The sequence below is a fragment of the Myxocyprinus asiaticus genome, chromosome 24, assembly GCF_019703515.2.
Source record: "Myxocyprinus asiaticus isolate MX2 ecotype Aquarium Trade chromosome 24, UBuf_Myxa_2, whole genome shotgun sequence".
Classification (NCBI taxonomy): Eukaryota; Metazoa; Chordata; class Actinopteri; order Cypriniformes; family Catostomidae; genus Myxocyprinus; species Myxocyprinus asiaticus.
In genome coordinates, this window is record NC_059367.1 from 29,407,389 (window position 1) to 29,433,429 (window position 26,041).

General features: G+C 40.2%; 1 protein-coding gene across 7 annotated transcripts in view; it reads left to right on the top strand.

Annotated features, from left to right (window-relative positions):
• The window catches only part of LOC127414757 (nuclear receptor corepressor 2-like), a 184,320-nt gene that overhangs the window by 143,566 nt on the left and 14,713 nt on the right, over positions 1 to 26,041 (top strand). For 4 of the 7 annotated variants that reach the window (XM_051653006.1, XM_051653011.1, XM_051653012.1 and 1 more), the window contains exons 20-35: positions 3,511 to 3,931; positions 4,511 to 4,616; positions 8,693 to 8,933; positions 13,109 to 13,156; positions 13,520 to 13,681; positions 15,473 to 15,585; positions 17,217 to 17,319; positions 17,400 to 17,498; positions 17,852 to 17,955; positions 19,522 to 19,669; positions 19,765 to 19,884; positions 20,254 to 20,328; positions 20,443 to 20,657; positions 23,770 to 24,130; positions 24,453 to 24,662; positions 24,762 to 25,016. In XM_051653006.1, the coding sequence (XP_051508966.1) occupies positions 3,511 to 3,931; positions 4,511 to 4,616; positions 8,693 to 8,933; positions 13,109 to 13,156; positions 13,520 to 13,681; positions 15,473 to 15,585; positions 17,217 to 17,319; positions 17,400 to 17,498; positions 17,852 to 17,955; positions 19,522 to 19,669; positions 19,765 to 19,884; positions 20,254 to 20,328; positions 20,443 to 20,657; positions 23,770 to 24,130; positions 24,453 to 24,662; positions 24,762 to 25,016 (2,781 nt within the window). The remainder of the gene's footprint in view (positions 1 to 3,510; positions 3,932 to 4,510; positions 4,617 to 8,692; positions 8,934 to 13,108; positions 13,157 to 13,519; positions 13,682 to 15,472; positions 15,586 to 17,216; positions 17,320 to 17,399; positions 17,499 to 17,851; positions 17,956 to 19,521; positions 19,670 to 19,764; positions 19,885 to 20,253; positions 20,329 to 20,442; positions 20,658 to 23,769; positions 24,131 to 24,452; positions 24,663 to 24,761; positions 25,017 to 26,041) is intronic. The other 3 variants (XM_051653010.1, XM_051653013.1, XM_051653007.1) reach the window with 2 other exon arrangements.

The following is a 26,041-nucleotide window of genomic DNA, read 5'->3' on the forward strand; positions in this document are numbered from 1 at the left end:
ACAAATTAGAATACATCATAAGATAACATTTTTGTATAAACATTTTTAGTGAATTGTTGGCCTTCTGGAAAGTTTGTTCATTTACTGTATATGTACTCAATACTTGGTAGGGGCTCCTTTTGCTTTAATTACTGCCTCAATTCGGCGTGGCATGGAGATGATCAGTTTGTGGCACTGCTGAGGTGGTATGGAAGCCCAGGTTTCTTTGACAGTGGCTTTCAGCTCATCTGCATTTTTTGGTCTCTTGTTTCTCATTTTCCTCTTGACAATACCCCATAGATTCTCTATGGGGTTCAGGTCTGGTGAGTTTGCTGGCCAGTCAAGCACACCAACACCATGGTCATTTAACCAACTTTTGGTGCTTTTGGCAGTGTGGGCAGGTGCCAATTCCTGCTGGAAAATGAAATCAGCATCTTTAAAAAGCTGGTCAGCAGAAGGAAGCATGAAGTGCTCCAAAATTACTTGGTAAATGGGTGCAGTGACTTTGGTTTTCAAAAAACACAATGGACCAGCACCAGCAGATGACATTGCACCCCAAATCATCACAGACTGTGGAAACTTAACACTGGACTTCAAGCAACTTGGGCTATGAGCTTCTCCACCCTTCCTCCAGACTCTAGCACCTTGGTTTCCAAATGAAATACAAAACTTGCTCTCATCTGAAAAGAGGACTTTGGACCACTGGGCAACAGTCCAGTTCTTCTTCTCCTTAGCCCAGGTAAGACGCCTCTGATGTTGTCTGTGGTTCAGGAGTGGCTTAACGAGGAATACAACAACTGTAGCCAAATTCCTTGACACGTCTGTGTGTGGTGGCTCTTGATGCTCTTGATGCCTCAGTCCATTCCTTGTGAAGTTCACCCAAATTCTTGAATCGATTTTGCTTGACAATCCTCATAAGGCTGCGGTTCTCTCGGTTGGTTGTGCATCTTTTTCTTCCACACTTTTTCCTTCCACTAAACTTTCTGTTAACATGTTTGGATACAGCACTCTGTGAACAGCCAGCTTCTTTGGCAATGAATGTTTGTGGCTTACCCTCCTTGTGAAGGGTGTCAATGATTGTCTTCTGGACAACTGTCAGATCAGCAGTCTACCCCATGATTGTGTAGCCTAGTGAACCAAACTGAGAGACCATTTTGAAGGTTGGAAACCTTTGCAGGTGTTTTGAGTTGATTAGCTGATTGGCATGTCACCATATTCTAATTTGTTGAGATAGTGAATTGGTGGGTTTTTGTTAAATGTGAGCCAAAATCATCACAATTAAAAGAACCAAAGACTTAAACTACTTCAGTCTGTGTGCATTGAATTTATTTAATACACGAGTTTCACAATTTGAGTTGAATTATTGAAATAAATGAACTTTTCCACAACATTCTAATTTATTGAGATGCACCTGTAAGTGATTGAACAGTACTGACTGGCATTTGCAAGGCTTTGGATATCTTTTTATATCCTTTTCCATCTTTATAAAGTTCCATTACCTTGTTACGCAGGTCTTTTGACAGTTCTTTTCTGCTCCCCATGGCTCAGTATCTAGCCTGCTCAGTGCATCCATGTGAGAGCTAACAACCTCATTGACTATTTATACATAGACACTAATTGCAATTTAAAAAGCCACAGGTGTGGGAAGTTAACCTTTAATTGCCATTTAATCCTGTGTGTGTCACCTTGTGTGTCTGTAACAAGGCCAAACATTCAAGGGTATGTAAACTTTTGATCAGGGCCATTTGGGTGATTTCTGTTACCATTATGATTTAAAAAGGAGCCAAACAACTATGTGATAATAAATGGCTTCATATGATCACTATCCTTAAAAACAGTTTTTTTGCATGATCAGTCATATTTTCAAAATCAATGCCAAAATTTCACAATTTCTGCCAGGGTATGCAAACTTTTGAGAACAACTGTATGTATGTGTATATATATATATATATATATATATATATATATATATATATATATATATATATATATATATATATATATATACACACTGGCAGCCAAAAGTTTGGAATAATGTACAGATTTTGCTCTTGTGGAAAGAAATTGGTACTTTTATTCACCAAAATGGCATTCAGCTGATCACAATATATAGTCAAGACATTAATAACGTGACAAATTACTATTACAATTTTGATTTTTTTCTTAAACTACTTCAAAGAGTTCTCATCAAAAAATCCTCCACGTGCAGCAATGACAGCTTTGCAGATCCTTGGCATTCTAGCTGTCAGTTTGTCCAGATACTCAGGTTTCATTTCACCCCACACTTCCTGTAGCACTTGCCATAGATGTGACTGTCTTGTCGGGCATTTCTCACACACCTTACAGTGTAGCTGATCCCACAAAAGCTCAGTGGGGTTAAGATCCATAACACTCTTTTCCAATTATCTATTATCCAATGTCTGTGTTTGCCCACTCTAACCTTTTCTTTTTGATTTTCTGTTTCAAAAGTGGCTTTTTCTTTGCAATTCTTCCCATAAGGCCTGCACCCCTGAGTCTTCTCTTTACTGTTGTACATGAAACTGGTGTAGAGCATGTAGAATTCAATGAAGCTGTCAGATGAGGACATGTGAGGTGTCTATTTCTCAAACTAGAGACTCTGATGTACTTATCCTCTTGTTTAGTTGTACATCTGGCCTTCCACATCTCTTTCTGTCCTTGTTAGAGCCAGTTATCCTTTGTCTTTGAAGACTGTAGTGTACACCGTTGTATGAAATCATCAGTTTTTTGGCAATTTCAAGCATTATATAGCCTTCATTCCTCAAAACAATGATTGACTGATGAGTTTCTAGAAAAAGCTGTTTCTTTTTTGCCATTTTTGACCTGATATTGACCTTAAGACATGCCAGTCTATTGCATACTGTGGCAACTCAAAAACAAACACAAAGACAATGTTAAGCTTCATTTAACGAACCAAATAGCTTTCAGCTGTGTTTGATATAATGGCAAGTGATTTTTCTTGTACCAAATTAGCAATTTAGCATGATTACTCAAGGATAAATTGTTGGAGTGTTGGATGCTGGAAATGGGACTTTTTTTCAAAAGTCAAAAATGACTTTTTTCGAATAGTGATGGTGCTGTTTTTTACATCAGTAATGTCCTGACTATACTTTGTGATCAGTTGAATGCTTTGGTGAATTAAAGTACCAATTTCCTTCCAAAACAGCAAAATGTGTACATTATTCCAAACTTTTGGCTGCCAGTATATATTTAGATATATATATTTTTTTTTTTGCAAGTTCAAAATTAATTGACTGCGAGCTAACTTTGTGTTAGCAAGTCCAAGGTTTATCAAACACATTATAACAAAACACACATGAGGGTTAATCAAGGCCATGATCAGATCTTTATTCCAGGACATGTGATGAATGTTTTAATATAGATCAAATATAGTTGAAAGAATTAAATTTTTCAAGATTTCATTTAGTCAGAAGTACCCCTTATTGAATAATCACCCATAATCTCCAGAGTGTCCTGTCCACTTATGATGTTTCCCATCGCCTCTTCCTCCAGGTGGAGCCAATAACAGCTCTGACACAGAGAGCCTCCCTTCCCCACGCTCTTCAGATGACAGCAAGGTCAAAGAGGAGGGCTCGGCATGGCCCAAAGCTGCAACCAGTGCCACTTCCTCCTCATCCTCCACCACAGACAAGGACACTGCAGCTGCTGATACGGGGCCAGAGGAGAAGCCAGCAGTGGAAGGAGGAGAGGGGGAGCAGGGAGGAGTGAAGCAGGAGGTGAAGACAGAAGCAGGGGAGGATAACAAGGAGGCAGCAGGAGAGGATAAGAAGCCTCCTGCCCTGGAGCCGGAGGAGGGCAAGAAAGAGGCCAAGAAAAAAGAGCATGCAGGAAAGAGTGGAACTCATGACAGTGACTCCAGTGCCACATGCAGTGCTGACGAGGTGGAGGAGACGGAGAGCTCGGAGAAGAACAGGTGAGTGTGTGTTCCCGTTGCTCATCTGACTCAGCATGATACTAGTTACATCAAGGTTAAGGGTTTGAATCTCAGGGAACATACAAACTAATCAAATAAATATCTTGAAGTTGTTTTGGATACAAATGTCTGCCAAATGCATAAATGTTGATTGGTTCTTTGGGTGGGGTCTTATGTGTATTGTGGTTTAGGAGGCTGGTTGGATTGGGATTGTTGATTTGTCCTGTAGGACTCTATTTTTTCCATGACAGCAAACACTGTATATGTTGGCTAAGCCAGGGGAAACATTACCCTGTGAGCTTGCCAAACAAAATGAGAGTGAGCAGCAGTGTGTGTCTGGATGGCTGTCTATATTGCATTTTACATTTTACATTTCCAAAAGACTGCAAAAGTGTATATTTGTTTATGTTAGGGTGAAGGTGATCAAGTGTGTGTGTGTGTGTGTGTGTGTGTGTGTGTGTGTGTGTGTGTATTTGTGGTTTTATGGCATTAATGGGTTGTTTACAAATGCCATATTAAGCAAGAACTGTTTCCCACTGTCTCTCTTTCTCTCCCTATGCATACAATGACATCTCCTAGGCCAAGTCTGTTGAATTTTGCCCATGATGGAGTGATCTCTTCCCCAGTTCAGAAACCCCTGGATCTCAAAAACCTCAAAAAGAGAGCAGCCTCCATACCTTCCATAGTGAGTATACCCACCTTTGCCAAAATAATACTGTACTGTACACACTGCCTTTACTTGTGTTCAATCACTTGTAGTTTTATTTTAATTAACTTGTCACGTTGACAATTGGCATATCAAATCTCTTTGATCACCCCAGCAGCCAGATTTACAGATTAGCATCTTCTCTCCATGTTGCCATGGATATTAAAGCTGTTTTAATCCCAGCCAGCTTTCCACCTCTGCTCTTTGCTATTCAAACACACTCAGAGATGAGCCGATTGAACTGAATGAACTGTGTGGCGAGAAGAGAGGTGTGGATTTAGTGTGTTTGTGAAGTAGGAAACTGATACCTATCGTGTTAAGAATGGCTCACCTTTCCCTCTCCTTGTCTACCTGTTTTTATCCTACACTTTTGGTAGCATTTTATTTTTCTTGCTCCTAAAGCAGTCATAGTTTAGTTTTACAATACTCTTTTCCAGCCTCAGGATGTTTTATTTGCTGTACCTTTATGTAAATCAGTGGTTCTCAGCTGGTTTTGCTTCAGGACCCAGAAGCAAAACATTTTACTTTGGACATCAAGTGGCGAACCACCATAGTAAAAATCATAACCTGTATTTAATGTATCCTGGTTCTGATATTCTTTTATCTTGCATAGTTTTGTTAATGGTTTTCAAGTACTCTCATTGAGCACTTTATTAGGATCACCTGCACACCTACTTATTCATGCAAATATCTAATCAGCCAATCATGTGGCAGCAGTGCAGTGCATAAAATCACGCAGATACGGGTCAGGAGCTTCAGTTAATGTTCACATGAACCATCAGAATGGGGAAAAAATGTGATCTCAGTGATTTGGACCGTGGCATGATTGTTGGTGCCAGACGGACTGGTTTGAGTATTTCTGTAACTGCTCATCTCCTGGGATTTTCGCGCACAACAGTCAAGTTTACTCAGAATGGTGCCAGGAGCAAAAAACATCCAGTGATCATCAGTTCTGCGGACGGGAATGGCTTGTTGATGAGAGAGATCAATGGAGAATGACCAAACTGATTCGAGCTGACAAAGGCTACGGTAACTCCGATAACTACTCTGTACAATTTTGGTGAGCAGAAAAGCATCTCAGAATGCACAGCATGTTGAGCCTTGAGGCGGATGGGCTATAACAGCACAACACCACTTTGGGTTCCACCTCTGTCAGAAAGCTGAGACTGCAGTGGGCACAGGATTACCAAAACTGGACAGTTGAAAACTGGAAAAACATAGCATGGTCTGATGAATCTCGATTTCTGCTGAGGCACACGGATGGTAGGGTCAGAATTTGGTGCCAACAGCATGAATCCATGGACCAAACCTGCCTTGTGTCAACAGTCCAGTCTGGTGGCGGTGGTTTAATGGTGTGGGGAATGTTTTCTTGGCTCACTTTAATGCACCATGTCAAACCAAAAGTCATCTCAAACTGGTTTCATGATAATGAGTTCACTGTTTTTCAGTATTCTTCCCAGTCACCGGATCTGAATCCAATAGAACACCTTTTGGATATGGTAGAATGGGACATTCACATCATGAATGTGCAGCTGACAAATCTGCAGAAATTGTGTGATGCAATTATGTCAACATGGACCAGAATCTCAAAGGAATATTTCCAACATCTTGTGGAATTCATGCCATGATGAATTGAGGCAGTTTTAAGAGCAAAGGGTGGCCCTGCCCAGTATTAGTATAGTGTTCCTAATAAAGTAGTAAATGCTTAGTAAGTGTATATTTTACAGGAGGAAAACTTAATAATTTGTCCCCAAGTCTTGCAGGTCCAGACTTTAAAGCACTTCATGTACTGCCCTTATATTTTTAGTGCAATGCCATATAAGCACAGGTAAGACCATGGATGGCTCCAAGAGATACATTAGTTTAGGACAAAGCAGATCATCAGCACAAGCTGGTTCCATCACACTCGCACGAAAGCTTTAATTGCACTGCAAAAATGTTGCAGTGCAGATGAGAAGCCTAAAACTGAATGTGATATTATCATTACATTACCATTGGTAGCCCTAAATTTCACTTGGGCGGCTGCTAGGGCTGCACAATTAATCGAAAAACTAATTGCGATTACGATTATGGCTGCCATGATTATGTAATCGTGAAAACTGACAATTACAGCATTCAATTTAAGTCTGCTGTTGTTGCATCAATGGTTTCTATTTACAACGTGTTTTTGCAGCGGTTGAGTACTCTAACCAATAACTAACATCCGTTGAGCATTGAAACGGCAATGGCCAATCAGAGCCGCTTGTATTAATCCTCCGTCCTATCTGTAATGACAACTGATCCTAATGTGCAAGTTTTAAACCGTCTGAATGCTCAGATGCTTGCTTTATGTTCCACCTCTGTTCGCGGTGGCACACGAAAATTAATACTGAAGAAACATCACCTGACACTTGAAAAGAAGCTGTAGACCAAGAGCGAAAAGCACTTTGGAATTATTTTGGATTCATTGCATATTGCACCACTCGCTTTGAACATAGATGAAAATAAATACACTGAAAATGAGCAACATGAGAAAACTAAAACACTCCCGTTCTAATCAAGGCACAGACGTGGTGTAAATAACTGATTTATTATGTTGATTAGACAGCTTTGTTTTTAATGAGAGCATTCGCAAGAGTGCAGAACTTTGTGTGGAGCATCATTGAGCTTGCATCGAAATGCAGGTCTCAAACAGTGTAAACCTGCAGTGAGTGACAGCAGTCATTGTAATGGGAGAGTTTGTTACGTTGCTTGATTTATGTGTACAATTTATTAAAAATTTAATAAAAGTTTTGTTTTGTCATGTTAATAAGTAGGCCAATGTGAATTTGATTTGTACAACATAGCAATAAGTTAATTCAGCTTAACTGTTCTAAGTGTGTTTTGGAGGTGTAGCCAACATAAAGAATATGGCATGAATAGAATATTTCAGGAATCACCGTCAGTGTTATCACGTCTGCTCTAATAAGACCCATTTGCCACGCAGCTGGTACTAGTAGATTTACCATTTTCACGAATTGCACAAACTCTGATCGCAAATGACAGTTTTTAATTTCCAAAGTGCAACCACTGAGGCCAAAAATGATCTAACGATGATCTTACATAAACAAGATCACCACTGAAGATCTAACGGGATGAATGGTACCCTGTCTCGCCACTTTTCCACTGCATGGTACAGCTCAACTCGACTTGACTCTGCTCGCTTTTAAAGGGTTTACTGAACGCAGTAAGTAACTTGGTCAATTTAAATTGGCTCTTAATATGTTTGAATATTGAATATGTCATATTATTTACTGTATGTAGACTAATAATTTAAGCAGTAATTTAGCAATAATTTAATTCTATACCATAGATATCCATTTAAAATAATTTTTATTTGGCCTAACATTAACAAACATTATTACAATATTTAATGCTTAAAATATGCTTAAAAGAAACTGGAGAGCAGCTCATATCCACCATTGAAATCTGCTACTCTGAAGAACCACATGGTTGGTTGCTTTGTGATGTCACGGTAATTTAATAATCGCGATTACAATATCAAGGGCAATAATCGACAATTATGATTTTTGCTATAATCGTGCAGCCCTAGCGGCCGCTGAATTTTTCAATGGAAGAACCATGGCATTGTTCTTTTCCTGCTATCCGCGACCCAGTCCAAATAGACCTGCGACCTACTTTTGGTTCACGACTCACCAATTGAAAAACACTGATGTAAATGACCTCTGTTTGTCATATGACTGTGGATTGGCTAGACCTAAGATTGGCTAACATCTTTGCATGTGAATCAGTAACAACATCCTAGTTACTGAATGTTGAATAGGCATTAATATTATGTACAAAGCCGTTGATATGTTAACATGCTAGTTATAACGTCACAGCCATGACAATATCTGACAGCTTAGCTTTATGCAGTTTCCATAAATTTTCTGGCTCCCTGAAGTGTTGCATCATTGACGTCAAACTCTTCTTCTCGTCAATATTGTTTTTCATAATATGACCCTTGTAAGTAAAATAGCCATGAATTTCTGTGTTGATATATTATAACCTCTTTTTTTGTGTGTGTATATGTTTAGGTGCCAGAAGTTTCAGTAGCATGTGGCAGTAATCGGGGTGTGCTGCTCGGGAAGCAGCAGGCCATGTCCCATGCTCTTGCGTTGTACCAGCAGCAGATTACAATGGCACATGAATCCTCGCAGGAAGCCAAACAGCAGCAGCCACAGCCAAGCAAATCTCAGCATTATCCAGGGGGCAGGGATTCCAGCAGCCCGCGGGTCAGGACTCGCAGTCCCGGTGTGTCTGACAGAGAAAGAGAGGGTAAGCTGCTCTTTCTTCAGTCCCATTCTACCGGTGTTTCCCAAGGCTTTCCAACCTCCATCGTATTACTTTATTATTTTATTCTTCCCCTCTCTATGTTGTGTCTTCTGCACTAGTAAAGTAAGTTCTGATGTGTGTGTTTGTTGGTCTGTGCACATGTGGAGAGAAGAGTGATTGCATTGTTGCCTTTTGAGTCATGTGAAGCGCTTCAACTGTAAATGTGGAAAAGTTTATGGAGGAATAAGACACAGCCACTGCTGTTTAAGGTTATGCTCAAGAACACAAACTCAGGAAAATGAAACCTACTAGTTAAGAATGAATATATATACACTATATTGCCAAAAGTATTCGCTCATCTGCCTTTAGATGCATATGAACTTAAGTGACATCCCATTCTTAATCCATAGGGTTTAATATGACGTCGGCCCACCCTTTGCAGCTATAACAGCTTCAACTCTTCTGGGAAGGCTTTCCACAAGGTTTAGGAGTGTGTTTATGGGAATTTTTGACCATTCTTCCAGAAGCGCATTTGTGAGGTCAGACACTGATATTGGACGAGAAGGCCTGGCTCACAGTCTTCACTCTAATTCATCCCAAAGGTGCTCTATCGGGTTGAGGTCAGGACTCTGTGCAGGCCAGTCAAGTTCTTCCACACCAAACTCGCTCATCCATGTCTTTATGGACCTTGCTTTGTGCACTGGTGCGCAGTCATGTTGGAACAGGAAGGGGCCATCCCCAAACTGTTCCCACAAAGTTGGGAGCATGGAATTGTCCAAAATCTCTTGGTATGCTGAAGCATTCAGAGTTCCTTTCACTGGAACTAAGGGGCCAAGCCCAGCTCCTGAAAAACAACCCCACACCATAATCCCTCCTCCACCAAACTTCACAGTTGGCACAATGCAGTCAGACAAGTACCGTTCTCCTGGCAACCGCCAAACCCAGACTCGTCCATCAGATTGCCAGATGGAGAAGCGTGATTCGTCACTCCAGAGAACGCGTCTCCACTGCTCTAGAGTCCAGTGGCGGCGTGCTTTACACCACTGCATCCGACGCTTTGCATTGCACTTGGTGATGTATGGCTTGGATGCAGCTGCTCGGCCATGGAAACCCATTCCATGAAGCTCTCTACGCACTGTTCTTGAGCTAATCTGAAGGCCACATGAACTTTGGAGGTCTGTAGCGATTGACTCTGCAGAAAGTTGGCGACCCCTGCGCACTATGCGCCTCAGCATCCGCTGACCCCGCTCTGTCATTTTACGTGGCCTACCACTTCGTGGCTGAGTTGCTGTCATTCCCAATCGCTTCCACTTTGTTATAATACCACTGACAGCTGACTGTGGAATATTTAGTAGCGAGGAAATTTCACGACTGGACTTGTTGCACAGGTGGCATCCTATCACAGTACCACGCTGGAATTCACTGAGCTCCTGAGAGCGGCCCATTCTTTCACAAATGTTTGTAGAAGCAGTCTGCATGCCAAGGTGCTTCATTTTATACACCTGTGGCCATGGAAGTGATTAGAACACCTGAATTCAATTATTTGGATGGGTGAGCGAATACTTTTGGCAATATAGTGTGTGTATATATATATATATATATATATATATATATATATATATATATATATATATATACATACATACATACATACATACATACATACATACAGCTCTGGAAATAAAATTAAGAGACCACTGCAAAATGATCAGTTTCTCTGGATTTGCTATTTATAGGTTTGTGTTTGAGCAAAATGAAGATTTTTGTTTTATTCTGTAAAGTACTGGCAAAATTTCTCCCAAATTCCAAATAAAAATACTGTCATTTAGAGCATTTATTTGCAGAAAATGACAACTGGTCAAAATAATAAAAAAAAAAAGATGCCATTTTTTCAGACCTTGAATAATGCAAAGAAAACAAGTTCATGTTCATTTTTAAACAACACAATAGTGTTTTAACTTAGGAAGAGTTCAGAAATCAATATTTCTGAGGCATAATGTATACTGTACAGTACTGTACAGTGTATGTTATTATTTGTATATTGTGTTGTGTGTAATTATGTGTATATTAGACTTTAAATTGTGTTGTGTTAATTTGATGTTTATTGTAAATTGGTATATGTCTCATCACTGTCACGACTGCTATATTGATCGGAACTGCACCCAAGAATTTCACACACCATTGCACTTGTGTATATGGCTGTGTGACAATAAATGTGATTTGATTTGATTTGATTTGATATTTAGTGGAATAACCCTGATTTTCAGTCACAGCTTTCATGCGTCTTGGCATGCTCCCTACCAGTCTTTCACATTGCTGTTGGGTGATTTATGCCACTCCGGATGCAAAAATTCAAGCAGCTTGGCTTTGTTTGATGGCTTGTGGCCATCCATCTTCCTCTTGATCACATTCCAGAGGTTTTCAATGGGGTTCAGGTCTGGAGATTGGGCTGGCCATGACAGGGTCTTGAACCGGTGGTCCTCCATCCACACTTTGATTGACCTGCCTGTGTGGTATGGAGCATTGTCCTCAGAGTTGGGGAACATTGTCAGAGCAGAAGGAAGCAAGTTTTCTTCAAGGATAAGTTAAAACATTAGTATTGTTTTGTTAAAAAATGAATATGAACTTGTTTTCTTTGCATTATTCAAGGTCTGAAAACATGGCATCTTTTTTGTTATTTTGACCAGTTGTCATTTTCTGCAAATAAATGCTCTAAATGGCAATATTTTTATTTGGAATTTGGGAGAAATGTTGTCAGTAGTTTATGGAATAAAACAAAAATGTTCATTTTGCTTAAACACATATACCTAAAATGTTAGAGAATCTGATAATTTTGCAGTGGTCTCTTAATTTTTATATATATATATATATATATATACTCACTACCGTTCAAAAGTTTTGAAACACTTGACTGAAATGTTTCTCATGATCTTAAAAATCTTTTGATCTGAAGGCGTTTTTTGCTTAAATGTTTGAAATGAGTTTTGTAGACAAAAATATAATTGTGCCACCAATGTTTTTTTTGTTTTTTTTTAAATGGATGAATTGGACCGAATAATTAAGAAAAGCAGCCAATAAGTGCCCAACATAGTTGGTTGAGAAAATGTCAAGAGTACATGTCTGCAAATTCTAGGCAAAGTGTGTCCACTTTGAAGTTGCTCAAATATAACACAGTTTTAATTTATTTTGAATTATGTTGGATTTCACAACATAATTCCCATAGTTCCATTTTTATTATTCCATAGTTGTGATGACTTTACTATTATTCTAAAATGTGAAAAAAAATAAAGAATGAGTAAGTGACCCTAAACATTTGAACGGTAGTGTATATAATTTTAATTTTTAAAAAGAAGAAACATTCATACACAGCTAACTGAATATAAAAGTACCAAATGAAATCTTATGAAATTGTCACAATTATAATAACCCTGTAGGTCTTTACTTTCTTAGCACATAGCATTAGGGATGCACTAATATCAGTGACCATATCAGTTCTCTGGAATTTCTTATTTTATTTTTGATTCTGAGTGGTCAGTTGCTGCATTCTCCATTCAAATATTTTTGTATAATGTCAGCTAAACAGTGTAATTGACTGTTGTCCCATGCAGCCTACATAGTTTCCTACATAGCTGTCTCCTCCTTACATAATAAAATAGTTTTAATACAAATCAATATTGCAAATTTATATATTTATTTGGCGAGTAGCTGTGCAAATGTACAGTATCCTGGTTATTATTGCAAAATAAACACCTTCAGGGTGATGCAATTCCTGATCACACTGTCGGGGTTAATTTTGTGATCGACTGACTGTACTTTATCCCATACATAAACTCTTGTTTATGTATATTACAGTTCTATTAAATCTTTCGACAAATTAGTATAGATTTTAAATATTGGCTTTACTTTGGAAATAAGTATCCGCTTATTAGAATGTGCCAAAAATAGAGGAAAAGCCATTTAAAAGGGAATGAAATGGATGAGGACAGAGACTGAGAAATATTTTGCTGAAAGTAGTGGTTTCACACTTTTATTACGTGCCATTTGAGTCCTCAACAGGGAAATTGCTCTTAGTTAAGTTAACTTTGGGCGCTAAACAATTAAGACACAAAACTGCTCCTTTTGAGTACATGGAGAGAGTCATGGCCCTGTGATGAGCTGCAGTATGTCTGTCCCTGCAGAGCTGGAGGGGAACGAGAGATGGCTTCAGGCTCTGCTTCATGGATTACGTAGGTTTACACACTACACAAACATACTGTTGGAGCAAACTCTAATCAAGCGTGGTGATTTCTTTGAGTGTGAATGTTTTGCAGATGTGTTTGCATGCTGCTACGCAGATTCCAGCTTACAATGTGTTGTTGATAAGCCTGATAATCTGTGTGTGTGCAAGAGAAAGAATCTGAATAACTGGGCTGTCTGTGTGTGTTTTCACACTGGAGATTGCTGCTTTTGATGCAGGAGTTGTGCTTATTGAGCTTTGTCGTTTTCACCTACGCAAAAATGGAGTAATTTAAATTGCTCTCCGGGAAGGATCTGTATAGATGGTGTCTCTTATCATATTTGTGTGTTTTTGTATGTGTCCATGTGTGCAGATAAATCTCGGGCTTACTCTCCTCTTCCGGACGGTAAAAATATTCCTGGGGCCGATGACGTTCGGGCTGTAGGTCTCGGGCGGACAGTAATGTCACCATACCAGCTCTCGCCCAGAGAAATGTCCAAAATCAGCCAAGAACATTTGCTACACTTCAACCCCTGTAAGACAGCATCTTCAGCTTCATCTGCTCTGTGCATACACTGCAAAGTTTTGGGACTGACAACCATATTTAAATGTCATTATTAATCATTAGCTCTTAACCAACTATTCAGCTTGTGCCTAGACTTAAATGGTCGTATTAAACGTGCTTACTAACAATAAAGAGGACAAAATCATTTTTTTTTTAAATATCTCTAAATTACTTTCACTGAATTACAAGGAAAAACGTTTTTTTAAAGTTTAATTCAGTAAAAAATGAACCTATTGTAATCGAGAGTTTTTGTCTTGTTTTCCATTTTAAAATGGTCTAAAAATCCTTGAAACAAGATACATTTACTTGAGATGCAACATATTAAATATATAGACTTGCTTTCAGAGAATGTATCTTCAATATAAGTGTATTTTTTCACTTGTTCATATTTCTGCCAGTGCAGTAAAGAAAATAATATACTCATATACAAGATTTATTCTCTGAAAGCAAGTCTAAATATCGTATATGTTGCTTCTCAGGTAAATGTATCTTGTTTTAAGTAGGCTATTTCTAGATATTTTAAAGTATTTAAATATTAAATATTGTATTCAACATTCTCAGATAACAAATTTTTCTTCTGCAGTATAGCTCCTAATGTAAATGTATGTTGTTTTAAAGGATTTTTGTATGTTATTTTTGGAAAACAATCCAAACAAAAACAAATCAAAAATGTATTTTTTTTCCAGTGTATAGTGGACTAAGACTATAGTCTCTCAACTTTGTTTACTTCAATCCATCTTTAACTCACAAAAACAAACTCTCTCTTCTTAATAGAGCTGTGTATCGGCGATTTTCTTCACAGTAAGAACATAGGCTACAGTATATTATGATTCAATACTTCGCAAGCCATCACGTTATAATCTAGCTGCAGCAAAAACGCAGGAGGGATGAGCATCCCCATGCCAGAGTGTGCCTCAGCCAGGTGCAGTTTCAATCGCTCCCCCTTCACGCGACTCATAGAAGCGGCGCTGACCACACAGAGAAATGCCATTTTCGGAGTTTGTTTATGACCCACTTCCTTATTTAATGTAAAAAGATGTAAGATGCATTAAAGATATAACGCAAGGTTGTTTGCTTTTAAGATGCTCTGACATGCAGGTTTTGCTTAAGTGGAATGCCAGATCCGACTCTATTTCACGATGACAGTGCTTCTGTATTTACTTATTTTGTATTTTTGCATTATAATTCCCTCATATTTTGTGATCTACAACACCTGAAGCTGTTTGGAAAGTTTAGAGTGCGTCTGGACATGAGTTTTCTTCCTCTCAGTCAGGCACGAGCTGTGGTGCTCCTCTCGTGCACCATCATTAGAGTTTCAAATGATCTCATGTTACATTAAATGAGATCAAATAACTATTCAACAACGAAAATGTTTGTCGACAATTTTTTATTGTCGATGTTGTCAGTAACGTCGACTAATCGTAACATGTTTTGTTTATGCTTGTTAAGCTGCTGCTTTTAAACAGCATCCTCTCTCTGGACCATAATTTCAGGGTTACCCCTAGACCGCAGTATGGATCTGTATACACTACTTGGTGTAAATACCTCAGTACCTAAATTTTATCTAGTTATTTCACCGATCCCTTCCCTCTATAATTTCCTGTCAAATCCCTGTCCAGAAAAGGCAGATTTTTTTTTTTTTTTTTTTTTTTTTTTTTTTTGCACATTTAGATGCAAATACTATCTTCATGTATTATAATACAATATCTTAATATGATATCTTAATATCTCTCTCTCTCTCTCTCTCTCTCTCTCTCTCAGCATTGGCTCCCACTCTGCAGTCACAGGAGAGAATGGCTGCAGTGCGGCCTCTCCAGATCCCAGAACCCCCTCCTTTAATCTCCTCCGCCAAACCTGGTGGCTCCATCACACAGGTAAGCGCAGCCAGTCCATACTTGTGCTGTTTTTGCAGAAGTATTATTACAGGATCCTTTCATCAATATTCTGTACAGTACAATCTTATAATCAAACACCCTGTCTACACCGGATATGTCCGTTGACGTGACATGTCGCAACAGTTTGAGACTGTCTACGTTGAAACGGTCGAAGTGAGCATTTAAAATTACAGATAGCACAGACCAATCAGCTGTGAGCTTGAGTAGATTTCAGCAATGGTTAAATGGGTGAATAACCTGTATCCTACTTTATTTTCAATGGAAATCTAAAGGTATAAACATTTACTTATTATATAATTATTACTATAATGTTATTGTTACTAAAATTGCGTACATACTTATGGTAATAATCAAAAGATGATTTAAAACAGTAGACCAGAGACCAGAAACACCACAAGCTGGTTTAAACTTCCTGAGACCCCGCGTCCACAAGCGTGGACATTACGTCTTGGATTTGCTATAGGCTATGCATAATTACATTTCATTTAAACCGACTGATCTCAGTTCAGGAGACACTAGGCTTAAACTTTCGATGCACCGCGTCATGTGACAAAACAACATGGCAGCGATCTCAGCTGAGTTTGTCATGGGGAGAAATGGCAACAAAACTGTATCTGCTAAGAAACCTCATTAAGTTTTTACATTAAAACCTGTTTGAGTCGATAGAGTAGAATCTCTTCTTTCATCCGATTTGCCACTTTAAAAATGTTATCGATTTATCGCAAAATGACACAGTTAAACACAATGACCACGTATGTGGACTATAGGCTCATTTTTCTTAAGATATCCTTTATTCCTGTAAAATGTTGATTTCAGAGGCTGTATACAGAGTTAGGATGAAAATAAGGTGCATTTAAAACTGTTCTGAGATCAGTGCAGACAGACAGCACACTGGAGGTTAAGTCATTCCCTAATTAGGGAGCAGGGGAGCAAGGGAGCATTCTATAGCTTTCTTATGCAGCCAAGTGCATTCAAACCTAACATCCGGTCAAAAGTTCAGTTTCAGGCTATAGATGTTTGGACCACTCAAAATGTTTGGCAGACATGTGACAATGGTAATCAGTACATAGATTCAAAAAATGTTTATGCAAATTTTTTTTTAACATAGTTGGCAGTGATTGGATGATGCTGGCCATTACTTTGAATCAGAATTATTTTTGCTAATTTCCACATGTGGACACATTTTTTGTAAAAAAATTGTTTAGCATGTTTCTTAAGGGTTACTAGTTACAAATATGAAAAAGGGAATGGAAAATGCACACAGCAGTCAAGCTCAGGTATCAGGAGGTTAATGTAGCAGTGAGAAGTTCTTAAAATATGTAACAAATAAAATTCATATTTCAGACAGACAAGATTGTTAAGTAGCTGGAGTAGCTCTGCAGCATGTCAGCAATAGAACAGGTCATCCGTCTACTGTTGGTGCAACGCAACAGACACATCCAGTGTAGACAGTATCATTGATTATGATGGGAGTGATTTGCTTTTGATGTGGCGTGATCTGCTGCTCGCGACTGGTGTAGACAGGGTGTCAGTGATAGAGCTTGGGTTTAAGGTAGAGCTGGGGTTTAAGGTAAAAGTGTTAAAGGCTTTTATGTTGTTTCATATCGCAGGGTACTCCGGTACAATTGCACAATCCATCTCATGGCTCTGAACACGGGAAAATCTCAGCGCCGGGATCACTGGCTCTGTCCTGGATGGACCAGAGGAAAATGGGTGAGAGTCATGGCTGTAAGTGATCACATATCAGCCAATTATATCATTTTCCATTTTGACCTCTTTCTCTCTCTCCTCAGGAGGGTTTCCGGTGATTAAACAAGAGCAGTTGTCTCCTCGCGGGGCCTCTTCCTCTCAGGCTGAAAATCTGTCCACACAGGACAGCGCTACGTCACGGGGTGAGTTTAGGACAAATTGCCATCATTTCTCAACTCAATTCAATCTCAGTACAAAGAGATTAAAGTGATAGTTCTCCCAAAAATCTGTCATCTTTTACTCAACCCCATGTCATTCTGAACCCATACTGTATGACTTTATTTCCTCTGTGAGACACAAAAGGAAAGCCTCAGTCACCATTAATTTTTATTGTATGGAAAAAAGATGCTGTGGTTGTGATGACTAATATTCTGCTTAACATTTCCTTTTGTGTTCCACTGAGGAAAAAATAAAACAAATGACGACAAATTTCATTTTTGGGCGAACAGTCATTTTAAATGCATAAGGATCATACATTATTAACTTTTTCACCCAGGGGCCATGCCAGCTGTTCAGGTTGGCAGCATCACAAAGGGCATCCCTGGCACACGTGTGCACCAAGAACCTCCCATATCATATCGAGGAGGTTCCATCACTCAGGTAAGAATCTCCCTCAAAATAACACTATGCAGTCTCTATGTGTCCAGTGCTCAGTTGAGTGGTTTCACATTTTGAGTTTTGTTTGCAGTAATGGGTTTTTGTTACATGATGTTCTCATTCTTGGAGTACACACAATTTGGTGAGCGTTCAGCTCATATAATTGCCTCTTCAACATGTAAATGGAACAGGCAGTGTGTGTCACAGCCATACTGTGTCACACTATGACATAACCAGTTATCAGTTGCCATAACAACAGGTACACCGTGTCCAATCCTGTTATCTCCTTTTATTAATGTGTTTGTACATGTATCATTGCAGCCTGGTGTTACTGATGACACACACACGCACACATATTTAATGTGCCAACTGACCTACTGTGACACAGATTACACGCTTAAGCTAATCAGAATGGGTGGGGGACAAGCTGGGGCATTTAATCAGACTGAAGTCAAGTCTGTACGTGTGTATGTGAGGTGGTGCAGAGATAAGCCCCATGACTGACTGTGTGTACGTGTGACATTTGGAAGATTTATTGGGAGATAAAGGGCTATTGTCAGTAACAGTTCACCTGATACAGACAGATGACATTGTCAGCTGCAGCTGTCAGACACACTGCCTCCCCGTCCCTCTTAACTAGCATGTGTGAAGCTGAAGTACTATCCAGTATGGCGATTAAAGATCAAGCCTCATTATTAGTAAGTTAACCTTTAGAGGTCAGACATGTTTCTTTCTGGTTTTTACTACACTTTTGGACACATTTGACAAACGTTTCTTATGATTTAAAAAAATCTTTTGATCTTTTGTCGTTTGCACACAGGGGCTGCTAAATCTAGCTTGCATTCTTTGATGTTTTTAGTCGGTGACAGGTCTGTGACGAGAAGTCTCAGATCTCATGACGAATGGTCTTGTAGTGTGCACACTCCTGCAACATGCCGAGAGTAGTCAGGAACTACAATGGATTTCAAACCAACTTGATATCTAGACGTCTTGTCATCAGCTGTGCGCACCGACCCCATGAGCGAGAGACCGACAATTAGCCAAAGTCGATGAAATATAGAGCGCATTTCAGCAATGTATTGTGAAAGAGGAGACAAAATATTAATATTAAAAAAAAAGTCGTAAAAAAAAAAAAAAAAAAAAGCCAGATATCACCCACATTTCCCTACCCACTGTCTTTATTGTTTTCAGCTGTTTTTCTTAATTTTGTCCTTTCCAAATAAGCGCAAAAACAGGTGTGATCCGTACTTTCGTGTTTGTTGAAAAAGAAGAGCAAGGTAGAGTAGCAGGAGACAAAAAAAATAAATAAATAGAAAATAAAATAAAACATCACCCACATCTCCCTGCTGGCTGTCCTTATTATTTTCAGCTGTTTTTCTTAATTTTTCCTTTTGCAAATTAAGTGCAATTAAGCGTATAAAATGACTATGGTGATTGGCCATCATGTTTAAGTAGTTTATGGTTTCCTTGGCTACGAATATTGCACACATTTTTACCTTATGGTATCTGTAGTTACTGTTGTTTTCTTAACTTCATTATACAGTGAACAAACACTCTCATCTCTCTCAGGGCACTCCTGCAGATGTTTTATATAAGGGAACAATTACTCGTCTAATCACTGAGGACAACCCCAGCAGAGAGAGGGGCAGAGAAGACACCTCTTCTAAAGGGCATGTAGTCTATGAGGGCCTCAGTGGACACATCCTTTCCTTTGACCGTAAGGGCACAAAAGCATGCAAATGTATATACCCTGAAATTAGATAAAGGCAAAATCTTATACTGTTCCCTGTGTTTGACAATTTGGTCATGTAGGAGGTCAGAATTCTAAGGAAGAGAGTCGTGGGGACATGGTTGGGATGAAGAGGTCCTACGATATGATGGAAGGGGTTATGTCTCGTGTTCCTTCCATTAGAGACTCAATATCTGCTGAAGGTAAGTTGGAACAAGCGTCACCTTATAGCACAACATCCACCCCTCCTACAGGAGTGAAAAGTCTTATCACAATTGACTTACTGTTGTTTAAGAAATTGGTCCAGTTGAGGCTTAATTAACTGACACCAGATTCAAATGCTTTTTTATTTTTAACTGGGTGTGGACCCTAGCATTTGTGTTGTGCCCAGACCACAAAACTGATGGGAGTAGCTCCGGTGGAAAGCTCCATGGGGGCAGTGCAGAGTGGCTTTTGTACTGTATGACATGGCAGATAATTAGTTGTCCAGTGCAATATTCATAACAAACAGGTTTACAAAACTCACATTTTCTGGTGTGCATTCCATCACCTACCCTTTCTCTCTGCCACAGGCTTGATGAGTCGAGCAATGCCTAATGAACGGGATAGTCCTCATTCACACAACATGCGCGGATCCATATCGCAAGGTCAGCATGATCACAGAGAAACACAGGCTGCATTTTTGGACTGACCTCATTTTCAAGAATTTGGCTAATTTTTGTATAAAATATTTATTCACTTCCTTTCTCTTTCTTACTCAGGTATCCCACGGGACGATTATTTGCGTAGGGAGGGCAAACAGATGAAAAGAGAAGGTTCCCCGTCACCCCGTGGGTCTGGCGTGTCCATGGACCCTCTTAAATCACGATCTCATGAGGGTATGGTGCCCACCGTCAAAGAGGGTGGACGCTCCATCCACCTGATTCCTCCTGAGGGAGTTTTGATAGGCAAGCCTAAAGAGGGCTCCATCACTCAGGTAACTTATAATTCTGACCATGAGAAGTCACAGGTGTCTTTTAGTTAAGTGCCTAATAATTAGTCTCGCACTGAATCTGCACACTTTTTCTGCATGGCGCATTAACTGAATAATAGGGATGGGTCACAATGGTCGACTTGTCATCCAACAACCGACTAGTCAACTAGTTTATCTACAGTTTTCTTATACACTTTTTTTTTAATAGGAAAAGTTGCATCTTTAAATTCATTCCCTTTAAAGCGTTGAGCTACAGCCGTACACTTTAGACTGACTTTTTTGGCAATTGCTTCATGTCTTGCACTGTTTTTGGAGCATCCCATCACAAGCGTTACATTCTTAAAATGTCATGAATCTCCCCTAGTTCAGCACAAGTCATTCACACTTCAGACTTAAAAAAAGTCTCATCAAATGGGTGAGAAAAGCTGTAGAAAAATGGGAGGGTTGTGAGTTGGAAGTGGGGGGACGGCAGGGGGTCATGCACAACAACGCACTCACAATCATTGTTGCCAAGTCCATGGTCTACTTTTAAACTGTTTCCGCCAGTTGATTATTTCGTTCCATGGATTGAAGGTTTGACATGTTGTATAAATTAGGGCTCTGCCTCTGCTCTGGATCATGTACTTGTTAAAATGCTCCGATAACACGCAACGCACCTAGGCCTACAACTATGTAGAGCTGCTGTTGTGCTCACAAATGAAGCACATACATAGAGTGTGCACAGAGACGTGGTCAGCCACTCAAGTTTATGAAGCACACTTTCCTCTCTCGTGAGTAGCTTTGAACAGTTTGCGGATCATTCAACAACAATTGGATTATTTGGATGTTTCAGTACGGTTCACAGCCACAGACTTCACAATGATTTAAAAGAGTGAGGACATCAGAGAGTGTGCTCAATATGCTTGCTTGTCCTTGGCTCTGCGTATGTACTCAATTGCTGTCTGTTCCCTCAGCATGCATATGCTTGCCAACCAAATGAAAATCATATTTACTACGCAAGTAGTGTCAGAGCAGAAACTTTAAACAGGATTACTGAAAAATGACAAATAATTGCTTATAGCCATCTTGACACGTGCTGACGTTGAATAGTTGTGATAAAGAGAAAACGTGAATAACTCAAAAGTAGCAAAAGTAACAGAAGCTCTTTTTTAAGTTTTGTAGTCTGGTCTCGAGACCATATATTTATGGTCTTGGTTTTGTCATGGACTCGTTTTGACTTGGCTTCTAGACTCAACCCTCTTTTTTTATTATTTATTTTTTTATCCCCTTTTCTCCCAATTTGGAATGCCCAATTCCCACTACTTAGTATGTCCTCGTGGTGGCACGGTTACTCACCTCAATCCGGGTGGTGGAGGACAAGTCCAAGTTGCCTCCGCATCTGAGACAGTCAATCCGCGCCTTTTATTACGTGGCTCGTTGTGCATGACACCGCGGAGACTCCGCATGTGGAGGCTCATGCTACTCTCAATTTTGGTTGCTTAGGAGACCTGGCTGGAGTCACCCAGCACGCCCTGGATTCAAACTCGTGACTCCAGGGGTGGTAGTCAGTGTCAATACTCGCTGAGCTACCCAGCCTCCCCCCCCCACTCAAAATCAACCTACTCTGGTTTCGTCCTGGACTTGGACCCATATGAGCTAGTCTCGACTAAAACACTGGCTCTTTGTTTTACATGATTATGACACTCTCATTACTCAGATACTCTCTAATCAATCACATCTTAGACTTTATGCATATACCTCACATTTTGTGATGTTGCTTCAACTTTTGTCTTCAAACTGGAAAAAAGAAATGGCTAAAGAAAATGTCAAATGAACCACTTTCCCCTAAGTATTAAACATAATAGCCACGTTACATCTATTGGGCCAAATGAGGGCGTGCTACTGTGTGTAAGGGCTAGTTGCGTTCTCACAGTCACTTCAGGGGCTTTATTGTGCCTCTTCTGGGCTTCCTCAGGGTAAATGGCCAAGCACCTTTGGCCCGCAGATTACCCTTGGGCCATAAAAGGCCAACTGGTGATTGAGGGGTCAATGTCAAATGCGGAGTTTTGCTGAGTCATATCAGAGGGTCAGCACCAAGATACTAAACTCCCAGTTTTACATATCAGCTAACCTAAACAGTTCAACAGAGAATGGAGTATCATCAGTACTAGTCAGTAGACGAAACCAGGGCTCTTCTGAATATTTGGGCTGGTGAAAATGTGCATCGTCAGATCGTAGGCATCTGCCGAAATGAAGACGTGATTATGTATATTGTCACCAAACTTGCCAAGTTGTGTATCCAGTGCACAACGGTACAGGTTTGGGAACATTTTTTACATTTGTGGGAATAGTAGCAGTGCCCAAATGAAGAACTTTCCATCGTTCGAGATCATGGACTGTGTGCTGAGACATTTTCCCGCTGTTAGTGAAGCACAAATTGGGATACCATGGCAGTTACATTCGGTGAGTTGTCAACGTTAACTTATCTTGCTAGCTAGCTAATGTTTACATACGATTTAAACTCGAATTTAAATAACATGTTATCTCAGCTTGAGCTTCACTCTTGTTTGTGAAATGGGCGGGGTGTGTGACATTAGCACCAGGGCGGTGTATTAAGGGCGGATTTTGGGCAATGCTGCGGGGCTATAGGCCCGTTGGTGGGAATGCAGATCGATTTTGGTCTCGTGGTTCGAGGGTATTAGCCCTGGTTGACCAGTTGATAGCCCTGGCTCGCACTGGCCCGATGGTGGAAAAGCAGCTAATGAGTGTTTTCAATGATGTGCAACATAACTGTTAAAATCTCAAAACATTTTGTGTTTTTGGGTTTCAAGGTGGCGTGTCATGTTTAAAATAGTCCAACTTTTAAAAACTCATCTTGATACCCCTGAATTCTGGTCTTGTTTTTGCACTCTTGTCTATTTGTTTTTAAAAGCAAGAACCTATCGTATGTGTGCAATCCCTAAGAAACGCATCCGATCAGGGTCAGATGAACCCAAAACCAGTCTAATATACAGGGCTTCCTAAAGACAGATCAGTCGACACGTCGTTCAGGCAACCTACTGACTTGTCAGTTTTGAAAATATGTAGTTCTGCACATTCCTGCTAAACACTAATACTGAATGTGAACTGTCTACAGGGCACACCTCTGAAACAGGAGCCTACAGGCTCATCCAAGCGCCATGATGTGCGCTCCATCATCGCCAGCTCCCCTCGGCCTTACCCTGGACAGCCCCCTCATCTAGAGCTCAGGCCTGAGCACAGAGGGTCTGATAGGGTCCGCTACGAGGAGGGGGGGAGCAAATCCCGACCCAGTGCTGTGGTCAGCACCCCCAGTTCTCTGTCTCGTGTCTCTCCGCTTGCGCTGGGTGGAGAGCAGAGCAGCAGAGCCCACCACAGTCCAGTGGGCTACGAGGACCACAAAAGATCTGGATACCCTCCACCCTCACACAGAGCCTCTCCGCTGTCAGGCAGAGAAAGCTCACAGCGTCCACATGAAGGTAGCACACACAATTAATAACTGGCTTCATCACAGACACCCAGAGCAGCTCAAAACTACATGATATTGTACAATACCTGACTTAACTCACATAGCTACATCAATATATACTACCAGTCTAAAGGTTGGACACATCAACTCATTCTTTATTATTACTATTTTCAACATCTAAGAATAAAATCATGGGAATGTAGTGATCCTTTACAGTAGATGAGAAGGTATTCAAGATCATGAGAGCCATAAATTCTGTCCATTTTGTCCAACTGATAGTGTAGCTAATGTGAGTGTAATGAAATTTTAAACACTGTTCCTCTTTGTGTTAGGCTCTAGTAAGGCCCAGCATCAAGAGAGAAAATCCACTCCCACCCCTCGAGAGGTTAGCTCTACCAAGTCTCCGCTGACCGTGGGTGAGCACACAGCCTCTTTGGCGTACGAGAGGATCCTGCAGGGGCTAGGAACAGAAATGTACCGCGGACAGATTCCGCTTCCATTTGACCCTGCATCTCTGTCCAGGGGCATCCCTATAGAGCCAGGTATTGCATTAATTTGCAGTTCAGCAGTTCAAATTTCTTGTGAGGCAACATGCTCTAATGAACTGTCTCTATTTGGTTTTCTGTTTTTCATCCCCACAGCAGCATATTACCTGCCCCGCCACCTGGCCCCTGCCCCTGGCTACCCTCACCCCTACCCTCACTACCTGATCAGAGGTTTCGCTGAAACAGCTGCCATGGACAACAGACGCACGCTCATGACAGACTACATCACCTCCCAGCAGATGCACCAGTGGCCTGCTGCCGCTGCCATGGCTGCCCAGAGACCTGACCTGCTCAGAAGCCTTACACCTCAAGAGCAGTCTATTAACTTAACCTACTCACCCACACCCAGAGGTAAGGGTTTCTTAAAAAGGCCACACCTAACATGTTCGTCAAGTCCACTTATAATGTTAATTAAGGTTTATTGCACCAAAAACTCATCATTCAGTTATGCCTGACCATTTTTCACCCTCTCTTTGACCCTCAGAATTAAATGGTATTTTTGCTACTATACTTTTAAGACTTCTACATGTAAATGACCTCCATTATGATTGACTAACAGCTTTTTAGACTTGCTAAGTTCAGAATAGCATACTGCTATACTCTTAATATTTCTGCCGTACATACAGTATATACGGCATATGCGTATGCAGCCTAATTTATGCTATTCCGAACATAACTGTCAAAGTATGATCAAGTTGCTGAATATATGTTGACACGTAAATGTGGGTAGTCATGTGTTAATGTGATCACTCTGACATCAATATTCTCATACACACACCCTTTAGTGGTCCTCAGCTGGGTTTTTTTATCGAAATATTTCAAAATTTGTATGCATATTTTCTACTAAAGAAAATGCAGAACATCACACGTTTCCATCAACTGTGTTATGGACATTATCTTAAGGGAGCCTACCTTGTGTCATGCAACAGCTGAACGACCTCCCTGCTTCAGGGAGAGTTGTATTCACTGTAATAGATCAGTTGTACATTGTTATTAAATGCTACCAGAAGATGTTGCAGGATAAGTCCAATAGCTCACATAATGAGGGCTCAAATGGCTATTCTCATATGCCGCCAACCTCCATATTAAAGGTTCTAGTGGATTATGAGAACCCACTTTAACGATGAGCTGTGGGTTAAGCCCTTCCAACTAACCAGGGCTATGTTTGAAGAATTGTGTGCCATGGTCTGGCCATTTTTTGGGCTAATCACATCAAGCTGTCGCACATTTATACCAACCGGTGAGCGCATTGCCATCACGCTTTACAAATAGTCATAACACGTCATCGTTTATGCGAATAAACTGTTTCCATCACCTAAATGCGCATTTTGAAATATGCAAAACATTATCCACCTCATCCTAGTGCTTAACCTTTA